The sequence below is a fragment of the Osmerus mordax genome, chromosome 23, assembly GCF_038355195.1.
Source record: "Osmerus mordax isolate fOsmMor3 chromosome 23, fOsmMor3.pri, whole genome shotgun sequence".
In the NCBI taxonomy this organism is placed as follows: domain Eukaryota; kingdom Metazoa; phylum Chordata; class Actinopteri; order Osmeriformes; family Osmeridae; genus Osmerus; species Osmerus mordax.
The window spans coordinates 2,134,737-2,155,155 of NC_090072.1; the positions used below are offsets into that span (position 1 = coordinate 2,134,737).

At 45.1% G+C, this 20,419-nt stretch overlaps 1 protein-coding gene and 1 pseudogene across 1 annotated transcript; one reads left to right on the top strand and one right to left on the bottom strand.

The window, feature by feature from the left end:
* LOC136968008 (C-type lectin-like) lies at positions 1–12,418 on the bottom strand. Its single transcript, XM_067262010.1, has 5 exons — positions 11,830–12,418; positions 10,201–10,265; positions 1,014–1,187; positions 194–447; positions 1–9 (listed from the first exon to the last, which is right to left on the bottom strand). Exons 2-5 carry the CDS (start codon positions 10,229–10,231, stop codon positions 1–3), a joined length of 468 nt encoding a protein of 155 aa, XP_067118111.1. The 5' UTR covers positions 10,232–10,265; positions 11,830–12,418.
* A 3,024-nt stretch (positions 12,419–15,442) lies between these two features.
* Positions 15,443–20,419, top strand: part of LOC136968009 (adenylate cyclase type 2-like) — a 5,834-nt pseudogene continuing 857 nt past the window's right edge.

Consider the following 20,419-nt stretch of genomic DNA (forward strand, 5'->3'; position numbering starts at 1 on the left):
TCAGCATTTCTGACAACACATCGGAACATTTATCAGCACAACATCACATTCAAATACTTAACCACAGTGTAAAAGGACATAGGCCGACAAGAAAAAAACAGAAAAAAGGTAACTCACTATTGCAGAAAAAAGGGAATGTCTTATCAAAGGACCAGTCTCTCCATCTGCCATCGTTAAGAAATCCTGATGCTACACAGAATTCATTCCCATAGTTATTATTAGGTTCGTTATTGGCCCAGTATGTGAAGGAGGAGTTGCTCCCATCTGACCACTGCCATTGGTCTCTGTACAGGCCGATCCAGGCCATGACATCTGCAGGTTTGATATCCGATATCTGCTGGTTCTCAGTCTGGCTCCTCACACTGGCCAGGTCTGTGTGGTGCTTCCTGCAGTAACTCTGAGCTTCTGTCCAGGTCATTTTTTGATCAATGTAGACAAAAGTTACACCTGCAAAAACAATTATGGTTTTGAAGAGTATTTACAGATGACAAAAATGATGTTTATTTTCGGTTGTAATATTTTGTAGTATTATTTTTGTAGTATATATTATATTATTCTTTTTTGTGCTCCCAAAAAAAAATATTAAGAGGAACCTAAATCCTTATATGTACCTTAAAATATGAATAACCTGAAATGTTAATCAATATTGCTCCTAGTTAGCAGTTTCTTCCTGCAATGGTGCCCAGTATAAATAGTATCATTTGTAGTCACACACCTCTGCAGATTCTGTGCACTTTCCCCCTTTGGACAGTCTCTTCTAAATGAATACATGTAGACGTTAATGACACAGATGTGCTTACCTTGGTTACAGACAAAGGGTCTTCTATCTGAACAGGAAGAGTCATACCACTTGGAAAGATTTCCAATCCCCGCACATAAATGTGAAGCTCCATTTGTGGTTTCATTAACCTGCCAGTTCCTAAACACAGCCTGTCCCTCTCCATAGTGCTGACTATCTTCCAGAGACCATCTCCAGCCTTTAAGCAGGCCTATCCAGACTGACCTATAACTACTTGTTAAATGATTCATATTTGCTATATTGACTAGCTTGTTCATGTCCTCCATGTTGTCTATGGTGGCCAGGTCAGTGTACTTCTCTCTGCAGTATCTCTGGGCTTCAGTCCAGGTCTTTGGTTCATTAACAAGGTGGTACTGATGAGGAAGGCTTGAGGAGAAGGCACACAGTCCTGTGGTCAATATACAAGAACACATGTTGAGTTTGTTTGGTGCACCTGTTTCTAATATGTATGTGTGAACTTGTAAATAAAAGGACAGTCTATCCCAAAGCTTAGTTCAGTTTATACTGCATAGGAAAACTACATAAATCTGTCATTAAGAACTACAAGAACCAAAAGGCCACTGGCCTGATAGAAGTGTATTCATCAGGACCAGCATCTTCTTGATGGATGACGAATCAGCACTGCAAAACACTCTAAAACAGTTCAAAACGTTTAGAAGAGTTTTTGCTTTTGTTCGCAGCAAGTCTAACAAAACCATCACACAACACTGTCATTCTAAAGGGACGTCAAGTTCTTGTTTTAGGAGGTTCAGTGGTAATGATACGATTCAGGTAAGAGGAACAATAGTAAGTCGGGAAACAAGCAAAGATGTATTTTTATCATGATGATTATCAATGAAATCATTCACAAGACCGTGTTTTATCAATGGACATAGATAAAGTACATCAGAAGATCAAGGATCAGAAGTGCGTATCAACTCTAACCATCAACGTTATAAGGACAAACAACCATTAGGAAACAATTCTTACACCTTTCTCTTTACAAATAGCTTACAAAGTTTAGCCACAATTAAGCAAACCAGCCCTACGTACCTATTGTTGGATGTTTGACCAATTTTTCACTTGTTTATTGTTCAATTTTCACTGCCTCTCTCTGCTATTAGTAAAGGTAAATACTTCTGTCTAGCAACATCCAGGACTTCTCTTGTATTTCTCTCTATCTTAAGATTATTCCAGGTAATTAGCTACTTTATGTAAAATAAGTATAATACAGTATTCAAAATACACTGGCCTTTAATAGTTTGCATTCAAGCACAAGCTCTACCGCATGACATGGAACACATCTATTTATGCCTGTACGATCACTTGCAGTGTGTGTAAAATGTCAACACCAGGGGTCACCAACCTTTTTGAAACTGAGAGCTACTTCATGGGTAGCTACTGAGTCAAACAAAAGGCTACCAGTTTGATACACTCTTCTAAAATAACAAATTTGCTCAGTTTACCCTTAGATATTATTATTAATGATTAATGATACTCATCTATGTGAAGACTCTGATCATGTTAATGATTTCTCACAATAACTATTAACAATGACATAACAAGGTGGGAAACATATAATATCAATATTCAACACTTTATTTCTATTAATCTCAGCAATTGTTAACATTTTCAGATGATCACTTCTACATTCTGCAAAGCATCACAAACGAAAATAATTGCAGCACAAACTATTGAGACTATTTTGACGATTTTTTGCGTTGGGTGTATAAGTCTATGGTTGGGTGGAGGGCCAACTTCAATCAGGTATTTTACTGCCCGTAGCACGCTACCCGATGGGTAGTTAGCATGGTAGCTTTTGTGACAGGTAGTGAAGTGTCTCTCCACTTTGTGCCGCTTTGCCGTCGCCACATTCGCCCGGCAAATAAGACACACGTTGCTTTCTTTCACAGTAGTAAAAAATAACTCTTCCTCTCATTCACTGTGAGAATGCTGCGTTTTTTTCTGCCATGTTTTTGGGGTAAGAAACCGTAACTGCTCCCCATTTTCGCTGCGCCCGCCAGCTTAAGACCGATATATGCTTCTCCGTTTTCCAAAAATCGGACACAATCGGACCGCTCCTGGTCTACACTATGGTATCAACCTCAAAATTGTGAACCAAATAAGCATTTCAACCATTTCTCACGATGAGAGGTAAGGGATAACTTCAACCGCTATATACAATTGACGATGCGCAGGCATACGGAAGGAAGAGTTGATAGTTATCGCGAGTTAAATGACACCTACCAGACAATGATAAACATCCCCCCACCCTCCCACCATCAATATTATTTCATAAATTGTTAAAAGTCCCGCAGACAAAAAAATCACTAATACATCATATCCACCATGACTATAAGCATGATACACATATGCTAAAACGGGGGACTATCAGAGTAATTACATTTTTACTCTGCTTTTGCAGCTGTCTGACGATTTCACCACAATCATTTTGACAGCAATTAAATTAAACATGCCTTACCTATCAGTCAATGTCTCTCTCCTGTCTTGTATCTCTCTAATGGTCTCTTCGCCTTGTCTCTCTTTGTATCTGTCTTTTGTTTCTGTGCCTTCATTTAACACAAAACCATTGTTTTGAAACACCAGGGAAATCATTTGCCTTAAACCACAATGATGTTATCCTATTCAAATCAAATCAAATCAAATTTATTTGTATAGCCCTTTTTACACGCAAGCATGTCACAGAGGGCTTCACATATGCCCATAGAACTGCCCCTCAACCAACCTAAACCCTCAAGGAAGACAAGGAAAAACTCCCAAAAAACTCTCAACAGGAGAAAAATGGAAGAAACCTTGGGAGGAGCAATTCAGAGAGGGATCCCCCCTCCAGAGACGGTTGGTGAGAGAGAGGAGCAGAACACAGGCTAAACATAGTCATACAGTGTCGGTGGGTATTTAAAACACCAAAATCCATTGTTCAACTTTATAGATGTAGGACAGGACCGGGAGACTCGCGACCAGGTCCAGCGTTGGCTGACCGACGACCAGGCAGGTGCTGACAACTCAAACCCCCCACACCACAAGGGATGTGTGTGGGGGGGGACAGAGAGAGGAGAGCAGGGATTAGAGGATGCCAGGAGCAGATAACAGTTACAGTCATAATAGAATGAGATCCCCACCGGTCAAGTGTGGACTGGTGCAGCAATTTAACAGAGCAAAAAAGGGGAATTTGATGCAACCCCACACACCAAGACAGCGACAGCCCCCCCCCCCCATTTGGAACATGAAATCTGTTCCAGGGGAAGAGAACTCTAAAATAAGTTATACTTATAGAATAAGGATGGAAGCAACCCGTCCCCCATTGCCTCCAACTAGTAACATACTTACCTTTAACAGTCGTAGAATTGACTAAACAATAACGTTTTTAACCTAATTTTAAATGTCGAAACAGTATCAGACTCCTTAATTGAGACGGGTAATTTGTTCCGGAGAAGAGGTGCTCTATATGAGAACGCCCTACCTCCAGCTGTCTTTTTCTTAACTTTGGGAACCACCAGTTAGCCGGCATCTTGAGATCTAAGTGTCCTTGCGGGGCAATAGGGTGCAAGGAGACCGGAGAGGTACAGTGGTGCCAATCCATGCAGAGATTTGTATGTTAGTAGTAGAACTTTGAAGTCAGCTCTGGCTTGGATAGGGAGCCAGTGTAGAGAGATAAGAGTAGATGTTATGTGATCAAACTTTCTTGATCTGGTCAATAGTCTAGCAGCAGCATTTTGCACCCGCTGTAAATTTTTTAGGTGGGTAATTGGGAGGCCAGAGAACAACACATTGCAATAGTCCAATCGGGACGTAACAAATGCATGTATTAGTTTTTCGGCATCATCCTTTGAGAGAAATTTTCGTATTTTGGCAATATTACGTAGATGGAAAAATGCAGTTCTGGTAATTTGCTTAATATGGTACTCAAACGAAAGGTCTGGGTCCATTGTGACTCCTAAATTTTTTACTAGCTGGCTTTGAGAGACTTTGACGCCGTCTAGGTCTAAGGTCAGATTGGGAAAATTATTTCTATATTTTTTAGGACCGAAAATTTGAACCTCGGTTTTATCCGAATTTAGAAGAAGGAAATTTGCAGTCATCCAAGCTCTCAACCTAGAAACACATTTTTCCATAGCATGTGGAAATTCTCCAGACTTTATAGACATATATAGCTGAGTATCATCTGCATAACAGTGAACATTTACCCCAGAGCTTCTAATTATGTTTCCTAAAGGCAGCATATAGAGAGAGAATAACAGAGGGCCTAGAACTGAACCCTGTGGTACTCCGTATTTTACAGTGGAGCTCCTGGATGAGCAGCCATCATAGTGGACATATTGTGATCTAGCAGATAGATACGATCTAAACCACTGAAGTGACGTACCAGAAATCCCAACATAGTTCTCCATACGTTTCAAGAGAATCTCATGATCCAGCGTGTCAAAAGCTGCACTTAGGTCTAAAAGAACCAGGACAGAGATAGAGCCTGCATCAGAGCCTAACAGTAGATCATTGACTACCCTGGCTAATGCAGTTTCAGTGCTGTGGTGGAGACGAAATCCAGACTGGAGAGGTTCATAAAGCTGATTTGAGGAGAGGTGCTCAGTGAGCTGTTGTGCCACAGCCTTCTCCAAAATTTTGGAGAGAAATGGCAAATTTGAAATTGGCCTGTAGTTGCTAAGACAACCTGGATCCAGGTTTGTTTTTTTTAGAAGGGGCTTAATAATAGCTTGTTTGAAATCGATGGGGACTTGGCCAATTACAATAGATTCATTAATAATACTAAGCATGGGTGGTACAATAATAGGGAGAAGTTCCCTACAGAGTTTAGCAGGGAGGGGATCGAGAAGGCAGCTAGTGGGTTTCGAGGAGTCTATCAGCTTGATGAACGCTTCCATAGAAATAGGGTTAAAGTGAGTGAGAGCCTCAACATGCAGCATGCTTGGTATAGGGGAAAGTTCAGTGTTGATGGCCACTCCTCCAGGACTAGTCTGTAGTTTGTCCCTTATTGCATAGATTTTTTGGTCAAAGAAATCTAAAAAATCATTGGGAGAGAAATCTGAACTAACACAGAGTGTACTTTTCTTAGTGAGACTTGCAACAGTATCAAATAGGAACTTAGTGTTGTGTTTGTTCTTACTAATCAACCTAGAGAAATAATCCGATCTGGACCTGATGAGGACATGCTTGTACTCCATTAGGCTGTCCTTCCAGGCCAGGCGGAAAACCTCCAATTTAGTGGTACGCCACTTATGTTCTAGTTTTCTAGTGGACCTCTTAAGAGTGCGGGTTTCCTCTGAATACCATGGAGCCAGTTTCTTGTCCTTTCTTTTCCTTGGTTTGAGAGGGGCAACAGAGTCTAGGGATAGCTGAAGAACCAAATTCAGATCCCTCGTTTTAGTATTTAATGATTTATTTGGGACGTCGAGGACTTCTAGTGCAGCGGGTAGAATATTAGCCAGTTCCAGAGCTGTGTTTGGGTTTATGCAGCGGCTAGTAAAAATATTCTTAGTGCCTCCAAGGCTCTGGCAGAGGTCCATTTTGAAGGTGACCAGGCAATGGTCTGATAATATAGGATTGTGGGGGTGGACAATGACGTCACTAATCTTAATTCCCCGCGTGAGAACTAAATCCAATGTATGCGAGTGAAGATGGGTAGGTTTGGAAACCACCTGAGTGAGACCTGTGGAATACATTAGAGCAGTAAAGGCCTTACTTAAAGGATCTTTTGGGTCATCCACATGAATGTTAAAATCACCCATAATCAAGACGTTATCAGTATATGTCACAAGATCAGCACTAAAATCTGCAAATTCCTCCAGGAAGAGGGAATACGGGCCGGGGGGCCGGTATAGAGTAACTATACAAAATGAGGGAGGGGGGCCAGGAGTAGTAGCATTATTTCTTTTTAAAATAGTTGGTGGTTTCATGCAAATTATTTCAAATGATTTAAAGGTATTTACAGATTTTAGGCTGAGGTTGAAGCTAGCTTTATATATCATAGCAACACCACCACCTTTCTTTGATACACGAGGGATGTGTGAGTACGCAAAATCTGGAGGCGATGCTTCATTCAGGGGGGAATATTCATCAGGTTTTAACCAGGTTTCGGTGAGTCCAATCAAGTCCAGGCTGTATTCAAACATTAGATCATTAATCAAAACGGCCTTTGTGGATAGAGATCTGATGTTTAGGAGCCCAACATTCCAGTATGGGTTTTTGGCAGATTTAGACGAAGACAATTCCTCTGAGAAGGCGGCACCGCCACCAGAAAACCCAGTAGGAAGCGCAACGGGGGAGCAAGGCTGAATACATATTAAATTGGTATAATTCCTAATACTTGAAGGCCGAAATTTAGAGAAAGGGCGGGGGACCGACACCGTCTCAATGGGAGAAACGACATCAGCAACCCCACTGACTACACTACAAGCTAGGCTATCGGGCCCCCAACAGCTCACAGCATACCTATCAGACTCTCTAAGAGACTGTAGCCCGGCTTGTTCTAGTGAGTGTCAGGCCTGCTCTAAAATAGCTTCAATATTCCTAGACAATAGGAAAGCACCTCTCCAGCTCGGATGGAGCCCGTCACTTTTCAACAAGCCAGGTTTGGCCCAGAAACGAGACCAATTATCTACAAATCCTAAACCCTGTTCTGAACAGAAGCGAGCCAACCAGCGGTTAAGAGAGACAAGTCTGCTGTAGATCTCGTCAGTCCCCCTAACAGGTAATGGGCCAGAGACTATTAGTCGATGCCGACACATCTTTTGGGCAAGGTCACATGCCCGAGTTATATTAACCTTCGTGACCTCTGACTGCCTTAGCCTAACATCATTGGTGCCGACATGAATGACAATATTCTCATACCTATCATCAGTGCGTGCGCCATGTGCCTAAGTTCCTATTGTGGAACTGCTTACATTGAAACAGTCAAATATCCTTAGACTGTGGTAGGCTATACACCACATTATCAACCAAATATCAACATCACACGCCATACCGTTAACACCATGACCAGCATAAATCAGGATGGAACCAGCACATAAGGAGATTCAAAACTTTAGGCCTTAAGATCACAGTGGTCGTCATTCCAGAAATATTTTATACATTTATTAATCAGTAAAAGCATTCGTTATGAATAACGTTTTGCATTCAAGAATGTCATATAATATGAACAGTTCTGACAGGAAAGTTCTAAACAAATGAGGCCCAAACTAGTCGATAAGTGAAACAAAACTTAACATTTCCACTACAGGTCTCTAATACCTGTAAATATTGCTACAGGAAGTCAAACGATTGATAGATGCATCAATAAACACATTGGTTAAGAACATTTTCTATGAAAGAAAGTAAAACAGAGAAGTACATGGGATATACAGTATATGTGTCCGTACTCTGCAGTCCAAAAGAATCTCCACACTCATAAAGGGATGAACATCAAAATACAGTATCTGGTACAATAGGTAAAATAGTGTTTTCTATCACTAAGCAGATTTAGAATAAATGTATCTTCTAAATTTATAATTCCTTCTTAGTCAGAACTGGTTTCCTTCTCTTTTTTCTTCCTCTTCCTCTGAGAACTCTCGTCTTCCTCCTTGTGGAAGACCTTTCCATCTGGCTGCTTTCTCCACCTCAGCTGGAAGTCTTCAGTCAGCCCCTTCTCTCTCAGCTTCACCTGGACCTGAGGAAGAGAGCGAGTCTGGACTAAGAATATATACTCTCCTCTTTACAGTGAAGATCAACATGAATCAACAAGTCTCACCTGTCGTAAGATGGCCTCCATCACAGCAGGATCCTCTAGGTCCACACCGGAGTTCTCTCTGGTCAGCCTCATTCTCACCACCTGCTGCTGCACTGGGACTTGAGACACACAGACATGACGCCTGCACATTCAATCAACACATCACAGGACAAGCTTCTCTATGGCATTCCTTTACACTGTTCTATGAACATGTTCAATTCAACCACGATGTAAAAGGAATTGTACAGTACTTGGAATATAGCCTGTATTGATTTCAAAGTCACTTAAAAATAGATAAAGGACTCACCAACAATGCAGAAAAAGGGCAGTGTATCAATGCAGGGCCGATCTTCCCATTTGCCAGACACAGTCAACTGTGAAGCACAAAACTCACTCCCAATGGCATTGTTAGGCTGTCCAGAATCCCAGTATCTGAATGATGAGTTGGTCCCATCTGACCACTGCCAGGGGATTCTGTACAGGCCGATCCAGACATGGAAACCTGGTGTTTTAATACTTGTTATCTTCTGGTTCTCAGTCTGGCTCCTCACACTGGCCAGGTCTGTCTGGTGCTGCCTGCAGTAACTCTGAGCTTCTGCCCAGTTCAGTATTTCCAGGACATATACAAACGTTTCTCCTGTGAAGTTTAAAATGCTTTTGATGATTTATTGGTGAAATCTTTTTTTGGCTACTCGCGATGTTTTTTGGCTATCTTGTTGTTATGATCAGTGACCTATGCACTTTGTAAAGCTCTCTCTTGGAAGTCGCTTTGGATAAAAGCGTCTGCTAAATGAATAAATGTAAATGTAAAATGTAAATCTGTAAAATTCTATAAATGTTTCAATGAAGCCATTGTGAACAATCAGTGATTCTTTCAAAGACAAATAGCAAACAAAATAAGAATTGGATATACAATATTGAAGAACCATACGCAGATTGTGTTATTAAATGAATCAGAAAGTCATATAGAAATGTTTTGGAGGCCATTTTTTACATGCACGCCTTCGTACACTTGACCTCTGATTAAGTTGACCAATAGGGTGTCTTTTCAGATGCATCGCTGCAATATTCTAGTTAAAAAGAAAAACAAACATTCACCCCGATGTTCTCACCTTTGTTACAGACAAAGTACCTTCCATTTGTACAGGATTCATCAAACCACTTGCCATTATCGTACAAAGACGTGCAATACTCTCCATTTCCGTTACTAGGTTGCCCAACCTCCCAGTTCCTAAACTCAGCCTGTCCCTCTCCATAGTACTGACTATCTTCCAGAGACCACCTCCAGCTTTCATGCAGACCTATCCAGACTGACCTATAACTACTTGTTAGAATATTCATTTTTGCTTTATTGACTAGCTTGTTCATGTCCTCCATGTTGTCTATGGTGGCCAGGTCAGTGTACTTCTCTCTGCAGTATCTCTGGGCTTCAGTCCAGGTCTTTGGGATGTTAACAAGGTGGTACTGATGAGGAAGGCATGAGGAGAGGGTACACAGTCCTGTGGTCAATATAAAAGAACAAATGTTCAGTATGTTTGGTGCACCTGTTTCTAATTTCTAATACATGTGTGTGAACTTGGTTCATGTGTGAAATAAAAGGACAGTCTAGCCCAAAGCTTAGTTCAGTTTATACTGCATAGGAAAACTACATACATCTGTCATTAAGAACCAAAAGGCCACTGGCCTGATAGAAGTGTAGTCATCAGGACCAGCATCTTGATGGATGACGAATCAGCACTGCAAGGCACTCTAAAACTATCACTGTAGGGAGTCAGATGGCTGAGTGGTGAGGGAGTCGGGCTAGTAATCTGAAGGTTGCCAGTTCGATTCCCGACCGTGTCAATTGACGTTGTGTCCTTGGGCAAGGCACTTCACCCTACTTGGGGGAATGTCCCTGTACTTACTGTAAGTCGCTCTGGATAAGAGCGTCTGCTAAATGACTAAATGTAAATGTAAAACAGTTCAAAACCTTTACAAGAGTTTTTACTTTCGTTTGCAGCAAGTCTCACAAAACCATCACACAACACTGTCATTCTGAAGGGACTCAAGTTCTCGTTTTAGAAGGTTCAGTGGTAATGACGATTCAGGTAAGAGGAACAAAATTAAGTCAGGAAACAGCTAATTATCAAGCAAACACACGTATTATTATCATGATTATCGTCATTGAAATCATTAAAAGAACCGCGTTTTATCAATGGACATAGATAAAGTACCTCACAAGATCAAGGATCAGAAGTGCGTAGTTCATAATCAACTCTAACCATCAACTTTATAATGACAAACAACTATTCTGAAACAATTCGTACACCTTTCTCTTTACAAATAGCTTACAAAGTTTAGCCACAATTAAGCAAACCAGCCCTACATACCTATCGTTGGATGTTTGACCAATTTTTCACTTCAACTGCCTCTCTGCTGTTATCAGTAAAGGAAAAAACGTAGTCTAGCAACATCCAGGACTTCTCTTTTCTCTTTGGCTTAAGATGGCTCCAGGTAATCTACTTTATGTAAAAGAAGTAATATACAGTATTCAAAATACACTGGCCTTTAATAGTTTGCATTCAAGCACAAGCTCTACCGCTAACATGGAACACATAGCTACTTCTGTACGATCACCTACAGTGTGTGAAAATGTCTACACTATATGGTATCAACCTCAAAACTGTGAATCAAATATAAATAAAATACTGTGCCAGGGCATCACGTTTTCGCCGTGAGACTCACACATTTCAACCATTTCTCACGATGAGAAGTAAGGGATAACTTGTCCCGCTATATACAATTGACGATGCTCAGGCATACGGAAGGAAGAGTTGATAGCTGTCGCGAGTTAAATGACACCTACCAGCCAATCATAAATATCCCTTCACCCTCCCACCATCAATATAATTTCATAAATAGTTTGTTAAAGGTCCCACAGACAAACGAATCACTAACACATCATCCACCCAGAGCTGGACTGGTAATCTGGTATACCGGGAGAATTCCCGGTGGGCCGACGCACTTGGGCCCGATATGATTTGTCTTTTTTTTCTTTTTTACTTAAAATTGTCCAACGACCGGCCCATAAAGCACGGACAGCGGCCCATTGATTCGACACTGGGCTGGCCCAATCACATCTCTTAACAGCCCCCCCCCCCCCCCCCTCACACACACACACACACCCTGGTTCTTGTGTCATAAAAATTATTTACCTGAAACCACAATGATGTTGTCATTCTGTAAAACTGCTTACATTGAAACAGTCAAATATCCTTAGACTGTGGTAGGCTATAACCCCATTATCAACCAAATATCAACATCACACACCTACCGTTAACACCATGGCCGGCATAAACCAGGATGAAACCCTAAGGACATAAGGAGATTCACTCAAATGAAATGTTGACAAATGTAGTGTCAATATCCATATAATACATAGGCTAACATTAGGCTATAGTTTAATTACAATAGTAATCATAATCGAATCCAAACAAGAGTAGGCCTATAAACTACGGTTTCTCTGAAGAAGGCTTCAATGACCAAAATGACCGTTGAATAAAACTTTTTTTGTCAGGCTTTTGTATAGGTACCAGACAGGCCTATCAAAAAATCTGACTGTCTTCTTCCTCCGTGGCCTGGGGAACTGACCTCAGGAGCTTCCGCTGCTTTTCAGCCGCCTAGGGAGGGGCTAGCACGTGCTTCAGCACCCACATGAAAGACCAAAGCACCCTGATAGCACCCCAAAAAATTATTTCTGTAAAATCCGATTGGGGAATCGGATGTTGATTGAGTCTGACACGGAGCAGTCCGCTGCGTTTGCAGCGGATGCAGAGACGGCAGCTAGCACAACTGCAGTTCCATTCAAATTAGCCTCACGAGTGGCCAAGTTTTGCTAATTTATTAATAGTATTTTATATATATATATAATATATATATATATATATATTATATAATATATATATAATATATATATAATTTGCGCAGCTCCCCCTGTCAATGATCCAGCACCTCCTCAGAACCTGCATATAATGTTCTGTTTGTCTGTTTTGTTCAATCCTTTGTCTTTATATTTTACTGTTGTCTTGTTTTGCTTGTCCTCACACTTGTAAAGCGACATTGGGTATTTAGAAAAGCGCTATAAAAAAAATATTATTATTATTATTAAAAGTTAAATGGCGCCGCCCCTGCTCGGTTCCAAAAACCTCCGAGTTTGGCTGGAATTAAGCTGGCAGGTGTTTCCTCGTGTTTCCTCGTGTTACTGCACGGAGTTTTTGAATGGTTTAAAAAAAGCCAAATTGTGATCATCATGATATTTTTCAGAATCTTGCTAATATTTTTCCGACGATTGTTTCCAATTACTTCTGTCTTTCTCGCAGGCTAGAACGAGTTTCAGTTTTAATGTCTGGTTTCATCCGGTCTCTAGGCCTATAGGCTACTGCTATATGACCGGTTAGTTGAGTTTGGCGGAAAAATACAAAGTATTTCAGGAACATTCCAACAGAACAGACAACACGCTCATACACTCACATAGCCTACTGACACTGACAAAAGAAACGATAGAGCGTAGTCTACGTTTCACATTTTTTATTTTAGTGGCTTGTTGGCTTACACTTTTACCTGCGCTGTTCTTTGAGCGAGTTGTCGCTCCGCAGTCATCATAGATGACCGATAAAGTGGCATTAAAGAAATACTGCGGAAGGTACTCGAATGAAATGTACAACTACTATTAAGGATTAGTCATTTGCATTTTGTGATTAAACTGAACCGATATCTGTGACTGCAGGTGATGAGAAGAGCGAAAGAACCACGCACCAACGGAGTTGGAAGTTTCCCTTCAGATCTAAACAGTAGCCCACGTCACAGATGGACGTATTTGAGCAAGGTAAGAAAATGTGCGGCTAGGTGGTATTTCAGATGAACAAAATCACGATTACGTGTGGATGCTAGTGCTATAAGAGCTGTAGAGGAACCGCATCACGTCATATTAGTTGCATGGAAACGGAAAATGTCCTCTCTGCTGCTCTGACATAGCCCCCCCTTCCCCGTCTTTCTGTTCTGCCCTTGTATCCGTTTAACACAGTGTATTTGCATAGCTGGCCTATACTAGACACATAGACACACACACACTCTCACAAACATACAGTACAATACACACATTTTGTGATATTCATAACATGTACATTTGTTGACGAGGCCGGAGCCGGACTGTGAGCTCCGGTCCACCGTGATTGTGCTGTTTATCGCTCCGACAGAGAGAATCAACAAACGGAGGCGAGAAGAGGTGGGATGAGGAAAAAGATAAAGGTCATAAAAGCAGGGAAGGGTAGGGAAATCAGGTATGTAACGGCTACACACACAGAGACAGAGAGAGAGAGAGAGAGAGAGAGAGAGAGAGAGAGAGAGAGAGAGAGAGAGAGAGAGAGAGAAGAGGGAGAGGGAGAGAGAGAGGGAGAGAGAGAGGGAGAGAGAGAGAGAGAGAGAGAGGGAGAGAGAGAGGGAGGGAGAGAGAGAGAGAAAACAAGACATTGAGAGACCGTGGCAGGGTGGAGGGATAAGGCGAGCATGAGAGAGAGAGAGAGAGAGAGAGGGAGGGAGAGAGAGAGAGAGAACGTGAGGAAGGAAGAGAGTCAGGAGTGTGTCGGTGGAAGAGAGCAGGTAGGCACCCCTCTACTCTGGCACCTGCACCTCATTCTTCCACAACATACGGTCATTATTCTCCTGATTCTCCTGATTCGTATACTGTTTTCAGAGTTTTCTGTTAAGTATCGCTGTTGGTTATACAGTGTGATTATCTGTTTATCCAACGTGTGTGTTCTAACCACAACTGTAAGCAACTCTATCAGGTGCTGTTAATCTGATAACAGACTTTCTTGACAACGATCAAAGATAAAACCTTGTGCAGATGTTATATCACATAATTACACTTGAGTTGGAGCCACCGTGCGTGGCTCGATGTCTGTTTTACTTGTGTGGCACCTGTTTAGGATTATGTGGAATCGCCTGTTTTTAATATGGTTTTGTGGCTGATTTAGTCAAAGTTTGAAATGGTGTCAGCAACGGGAGTTTTAAGAGAGAGAGAGAGAGAGAGAGAGAGAGAGAGAGAGAGAGAGAGAGAGAAAGAGCTGGAATACAGAAGTGAGACTAAGAGAGAGAAAGAGAGAGAGTAGAGGACAACAGAGAGAGAGACAGAGAGAGAGACAAGAGAGAGAGAGACAGAGAGAGACAGAGAGACAGAGAGAGAGACAGAGAGAGACAGAGAGAGAGACAACGAGAGAGAGTGAGAGTAGAAGACAACAGAGAGAGAGAGAAAGAAACAGAGAGAGAGACAGAGAGAGAGAGACAACGAGAGAGAGTAGAGGACGACAGGGGTTGAGTCTGGGTGCGTCACAGGGCTGTCACTGTTAATAGTAGAGTAGCTCAGTCATTTCAGTCATGCAAACAGCAAGACAAACCGAGTTTCTCTAACAAAGAGGAAATCACAGGGACGAGTGTGTCATCACTCCGGAATCATTAATACATGAACCGATTTGTGTCATCACTCCGGAATCATTAATACATGAACCGATTCAGATCCAGAATCCTCTCTGGAATCAATAATACATGAATCGATTCAGATCCAGAATCCTCTCTGGAATCATTAATACATGAACCGATTCAGATCCAGAATCCTCTCTGGAATCATTAATACATGAACCGATTCAGATCCAGAATCCTCTCTGGAATCATTAATACATGAACCGATTCAGATCCAGAATCCTCTCTGGAATCATTAATACATGAACCGTTTCAGATCCAGAATCCTCTCAGGCATGTTTCACTTCACAGGGGAGTGGTCACACTCTTGTGAACACAACAGAAATATGTTCCTTTTTTGTCAACTTCCCTTTGAATAGGAAAATCGCTTACTTTTAACACTTAACAATCTGTTTGTTTTGTCAGAATCCTCTCAAGGGCCACTTGGGCAACGGAGGACATAATGGACTAGTATTCCACCATTTACATTTATTTTGTGTTAATAAATTATTTTTTAAGCTGTTATGGAAGAACATTCTCTGGGATACTTGACGGTTGGAGCCAAAGGGGAGGGGCTCCATGACTCACAGAGAGATGTGGGGAGTCCTCATTGGTAGAGCAGGGAGCGTTGCCTTGGACACATGTCTTGAGCTGAGGGACGTCACCAAGCGACAGCCAAACCCAAAGGAGTGGACGGTGACAGGTTCCGCCTCGAGGAAGTGAAGCACAAACTCACGCTGATGACCTCACAGTCAGTGTGGATCCTGCCAGCCATCCAGATCGGATGTACATCGAGGTGGGTGTGGCCCAAGACGGGACTGGCGCCGGAACCCTTAAAGACCCAAACCTCCCTCAGAGATCCTCAGGTGACTCCAGCGCACTGTGGAACCTACTCTCGGCCTCGTCTCTGATTGGATAAGGCCCCCCACGCCTCCGGCCGCCTCATGGAAACACACACTCCTCTTCGTGACCTCTCAGGACTTAGCTCGCGCGATGCACGAACGTGAAAGACTTCCTGAAAACAAACTCTCTCGACAAAGGCTCCCCACAGAACGCAGGCTCTCGCCGACAGCAGCACAAAGTCTGGCCCAACCCCCGCTACTGGATACACTGAATTCGGATCAGACCCGAACCACGACACGGCAAAACCAAAAGCAGGCCAGCAGGACAATCGAACCGACCAATCCGCGGTCCACCCCAACACTCCACAAACAGCACCAACACCACGCCACCGGAAAACCCGACCAATGACAGCGCAGGGGCCCGCGAGAGGCCCCTCAGCCCATCGGGGGCCGTCCCCGAGTGTCAGGTGGGACGAGGGCGGCCCCGGCGGAGCGGCGCGGCGGCTCGGAGGCGGTGGGGGCGTGCGAGCGCCTGTGCTGCTGCTACAGGGTCTTCCACCGGGCTTCCTGCAGTGTGTGGAGGAGACGCCGGCCATGCTGCCCGGGCTGCTGCTGCTCATGGCCTTCTGTGTGGCCATCATCGTTCTCATCCGGCCACGGACAGGGTGAGGAGGGGCGGGGGGTGGAGCGGAGGGAGGGAGGGGTGTGTGATGGATGTGTGTGTGTGTTAACCTCCCTCCCCCTCCCCTCCCCAGACCATCAGCCTCCACGTGGGCGCCCTGTCTGTGTGTGCGTGGTGCTGTGCCTCAGCGCCGCCCTGCTGTGTGTCTGCCCTGGCTGGCCGTGCTGCGCCGCTGCGGGGGGGCGCTGGCTTTGTTCGCCTGGGCGGCCCTGTACATCACCGCCGTGGTCTTTATCTTCACAGGGGGACCCGTGTTCGCGTGGGAGCAGGTCAGGACCTGGGCGGGGGTGGGGGGGGGGGGGGGGAGGAGGGGCAGGGGCAGCAGTATGAAGGGAGGGAAGTGTGGAGGAGATGAGTTAGGGGAATTGAGGATAAGGTCAGAAATCATTTTTTGTTTATTCTCTGCCCATCTCTCCCTCCCTCTTACTACTACCTCCCTCCCTCTCTCTCTTCCCCTCCCTCCCCTACCTCTCTCCCTCCCTCTCTCTCTTCCCCTCCCTCCCCCTCCAGGTAGCGTTCTTCCTCTTCCTCTCTTTTTCCGTCTACACGGTGCTGCCTCTCTCTCTCACTTGGCGCTCATGGTTGGCATAGGAACCAGTGTGTCACACGTCATCATCATCAGTGTCTACGTCCCCATCACAAGTCCGGACACACCCGACCTGGTCGTGCAGGTAGCACACACACACATCACACCACACAAACACACACACACATCACCCACACACACACATCCACACCACACACACATCACACACACACACATCTACATGCATGCATACACAGGTGCGCACACACAGATACAGGTACACACTAGCATGCACACGCACGCTACGCACGCACGCAAAAACACACACACACACAGATACGTATGCACACACATACAGACAGGTGGTTTACTGCATATGAAAAGGTCGAAGGCAAACACAGTCAAATTAGCCTCAGGTGGAGAGAACGCACTGATATTTGCATCTGCAGAAAACCTGGCTTATATTCAAATACAGCAACGTGATATTGCACCCTAATAACAGGCCACGCAACAGGATGTTGGTGTTGTCTGTATTCTTAGAGAAGGGGGGGGGGGAGGGAGGGTTGTAGAATCACAAAGGTTACAAAACTACTTTATAGTCTCTCCCTTTCCGCCTTTTCATATCTCTCTCCCACTCTCTCTCTCCCCTCTACCCCTCTCCTATTTCCGTCTCTCTCCCTCTCTCTCTCCCTCTCTTCTCTCTCTCCCTCTCTTCTCTCTCTCTCTCTCTCTCCCCTCTCTCCCTCTCTCTCACTCTCTCTCCCTCTCTCTCTCTCTCTCCCTCTCTCTCACTCTCTCCTTCCCTCCATCTCTTCTCTCTCTCTCCCTCTCTCTCCCTCTCTTCTCTCTCACTCCCTCTCACTCCCTCTCTTTCTCTCTCTCTCTCTCCCCTCTTTCCCTCTCCTCTCTCACTCTCCTCTCCCTCTCTTCTCTCTCTCTCTCCCTCTCTTCTCTCTCTCCCTCCCCTCTCTCCCTCTCTTCTCTCTCTCTCTCTCCCCTCTTTCCCTCTCTCTCACTCTCTCTCCCTCTTTTCTCTCCTCTCTCCCCTCCCCTCTCTCCCTCTCTCTCTCTCCTTGGTCCAGCTTGTGGCCAACGCCGTCTTGTTGGTGTGTGTAAACGGCGTGGGCGTGTTCCATCGGTGGATGACTGAGCACGCCCACCGCATGTCCAATCAGAAGAAAGAGGAGTTCAGCAAGATGCGCTCCGACAACGAGATCCAGAAACCTGCAGCAGGTGAGTCACCTGTGTGCCCTTTGATCCGTCCTGATTCACTTCAGTTTGTCGAGTCCGGGCTTTCTTGAGTTCATTTGAATGAGGACAGATTCAGTTAATTAGATTCAGTTCGGGTTCGATTCACCTTGACTCCGTAGCAGAAGCCCTCATCATCAATGGGGACTCTCCTCATTGGTGTCCCTCAGTGATGTCACAGAGCCCACATTTCCCTAATTCGCACTCGGAACTACGAGCTCACAGGTCCACGATCCGATCGCTGTGCTCTAGCAAACGTTCTCTCCCGTACACCCCGCCGCCTGGCGACAGGAGCACCTCCTGCTGTCGGTATTGCCACGGTACATCGCCGTGGAGTTGAAGCAGGAGGTCGTTAAGAGGCTGTCGGAGAACCGGAGGTCGGAGGCCAGCAGCCCGCACAACTTCCACAGCTTCTACATACGACAGCACAAAGACGTCAGGTACACACACACTCACACACACACAGATCACCAACACGTATTACACACAGGACTCATCACACACACACACACAGATCACCAACAGATGATACACACAGACACACACAGATCACCAACACATGATACACACAGACCTCATCACACACACACACACACAGACACCTAACAGAGAACCTGCGTGTGTCTCTGGTTCCTGCAGCATCCTGTACGCAGACATCGTGGGCTTCACCAAGCTGGCCAGCAGCTGCACCCCTGAGGAGCTGGTGAACGTGCTCAATAAGCTCTTCGAGGTTCGACGACATCGCCAAGGTGAGCCGTCCATCGCCACGGTTCCCCTCACGACCCCCCCCTTCCCCCACCACACACACACACCTCACCCCCCCCCCCCCACGTCACCACTCCCCCTCCCTCCCTCCTCCACCTCCTCCCACGTCACCACTCCCCCTCCCTCCTCCACCTCCTCCCACGTCACCACTCCCCCCTCCCTCCCTCCCTCCTCCACCTCCTCCCACGTCACCACTCCCCCTCCCTCCCTCCTCCACCTCCTCCCACGTCACCACTCACCCTCCCTCCCTTCACCTCCCCCCTTTGCAGAAGAACGAGTGTCTGCGTATCAAGATTCTGGGCGACTGCTACTACTGTGTGTCGGGCCTGCCGGACGCCATCCCGACCCACGCCAGGAACTGTGTTCAGATGGGCCTGGACATGTGCACCGCCATCAAGTCAGTCACTGAGTCACTCCTTCCCTCATCTCCCCTCCTTCTCTCTCTATCCTCCTCTGTCCTCCTCTCCTCTTGTGCTCCACTGCTTGTCTCTCCTCCTCTCCTCCTCCCCTCCTCCCCTCTTTCTCCTCCTCTCCACCTCTCCTCCTCTCCACCTCTCCTCCTCTCCTCCTCCTCTCCTCTCCACCTCTACTCTCCTCCTCTCCTCTCCACCTCTCCTCTCCACCTCTCCACCTCTCCTCCTCTCCTCTCCACCTCTCTTCTCCACTTCTCCACCTCTCCACCTCTCCTCCTCTCCTCTCCACCTCTACTCTCCACCTCTCCACCTCTCCTTTTCACCTCTCCTCTCCACCTCTCCTCTCCACCTCTCCTCTCCACCTCTCCTCCTCTCCTCTCCACCTCTCCTCCCGCTCTTCTCTGTGTGTCCTCTTCCTTTTCCTCTTCCTGTAGGAACTAAATATGGTTTTTAGCATATTTATTCTGTGTGGTAAATATGTTGTTGTTGTGTTCATGCAGTAAACTTCGAGAGGCAACCAGTGTGGAGATCAGCATGAGAGTGGGCGTGCACTCAGGCAACGTTCTCTGCGGTGTGATTGGCTTGCAGAAGTGGCAGTACGACGTGTGGTCACATGACGTCACCCTGGCCAATCACATGAGTCTGCGGACTTCCTGGGTAAATGGAGGAAGTAGTTTACGTTTGACCGCAGATGAAGTCGTTTGACATTCTAATGTTGATGATTTTGTTATAAATCGCTACCTTTTAAGATATCTAGGTGATTATTTCTGCAACTGGGAAAGGAGATTGTTGGTTTAATGGGCTCCTTATTCATAGACTTAGGTGAATCTTCTCACACCCCCCCCCCCCTTCACTATAGACGAGTCCACATCACTGAGGAGACAATGCAGCACCTAGGTGGAGCATACCAAGTGGAGGATGCTGATGGGGGG

What these genes read in the sequence shown, in the direction of transcription:
- LOC136968008 (XM_067262010.1), bottom strand. Translation starts at nt 10,231, where the DNA reads ATGCTGGTCCTGATGACTACACTTCTATCAG. An exon ending in GATGACTACACTTCTATCAG is followed by an intron (nt 1,188 to 10,200) that starts GCCAGTGGCCTT and finishes TATTGACCACAG; the next exon opens with GACTGTGTGCCTTCTCCTCA. An exon ending in AAATATGAATCATTTAACAA is followed by an intron (nt 448 to 1,013) that starts GTAGTTATAGGT and finishes TTGTTTTTGCAG; the next exon opens with GTGTAACTTTTGTCTACATT.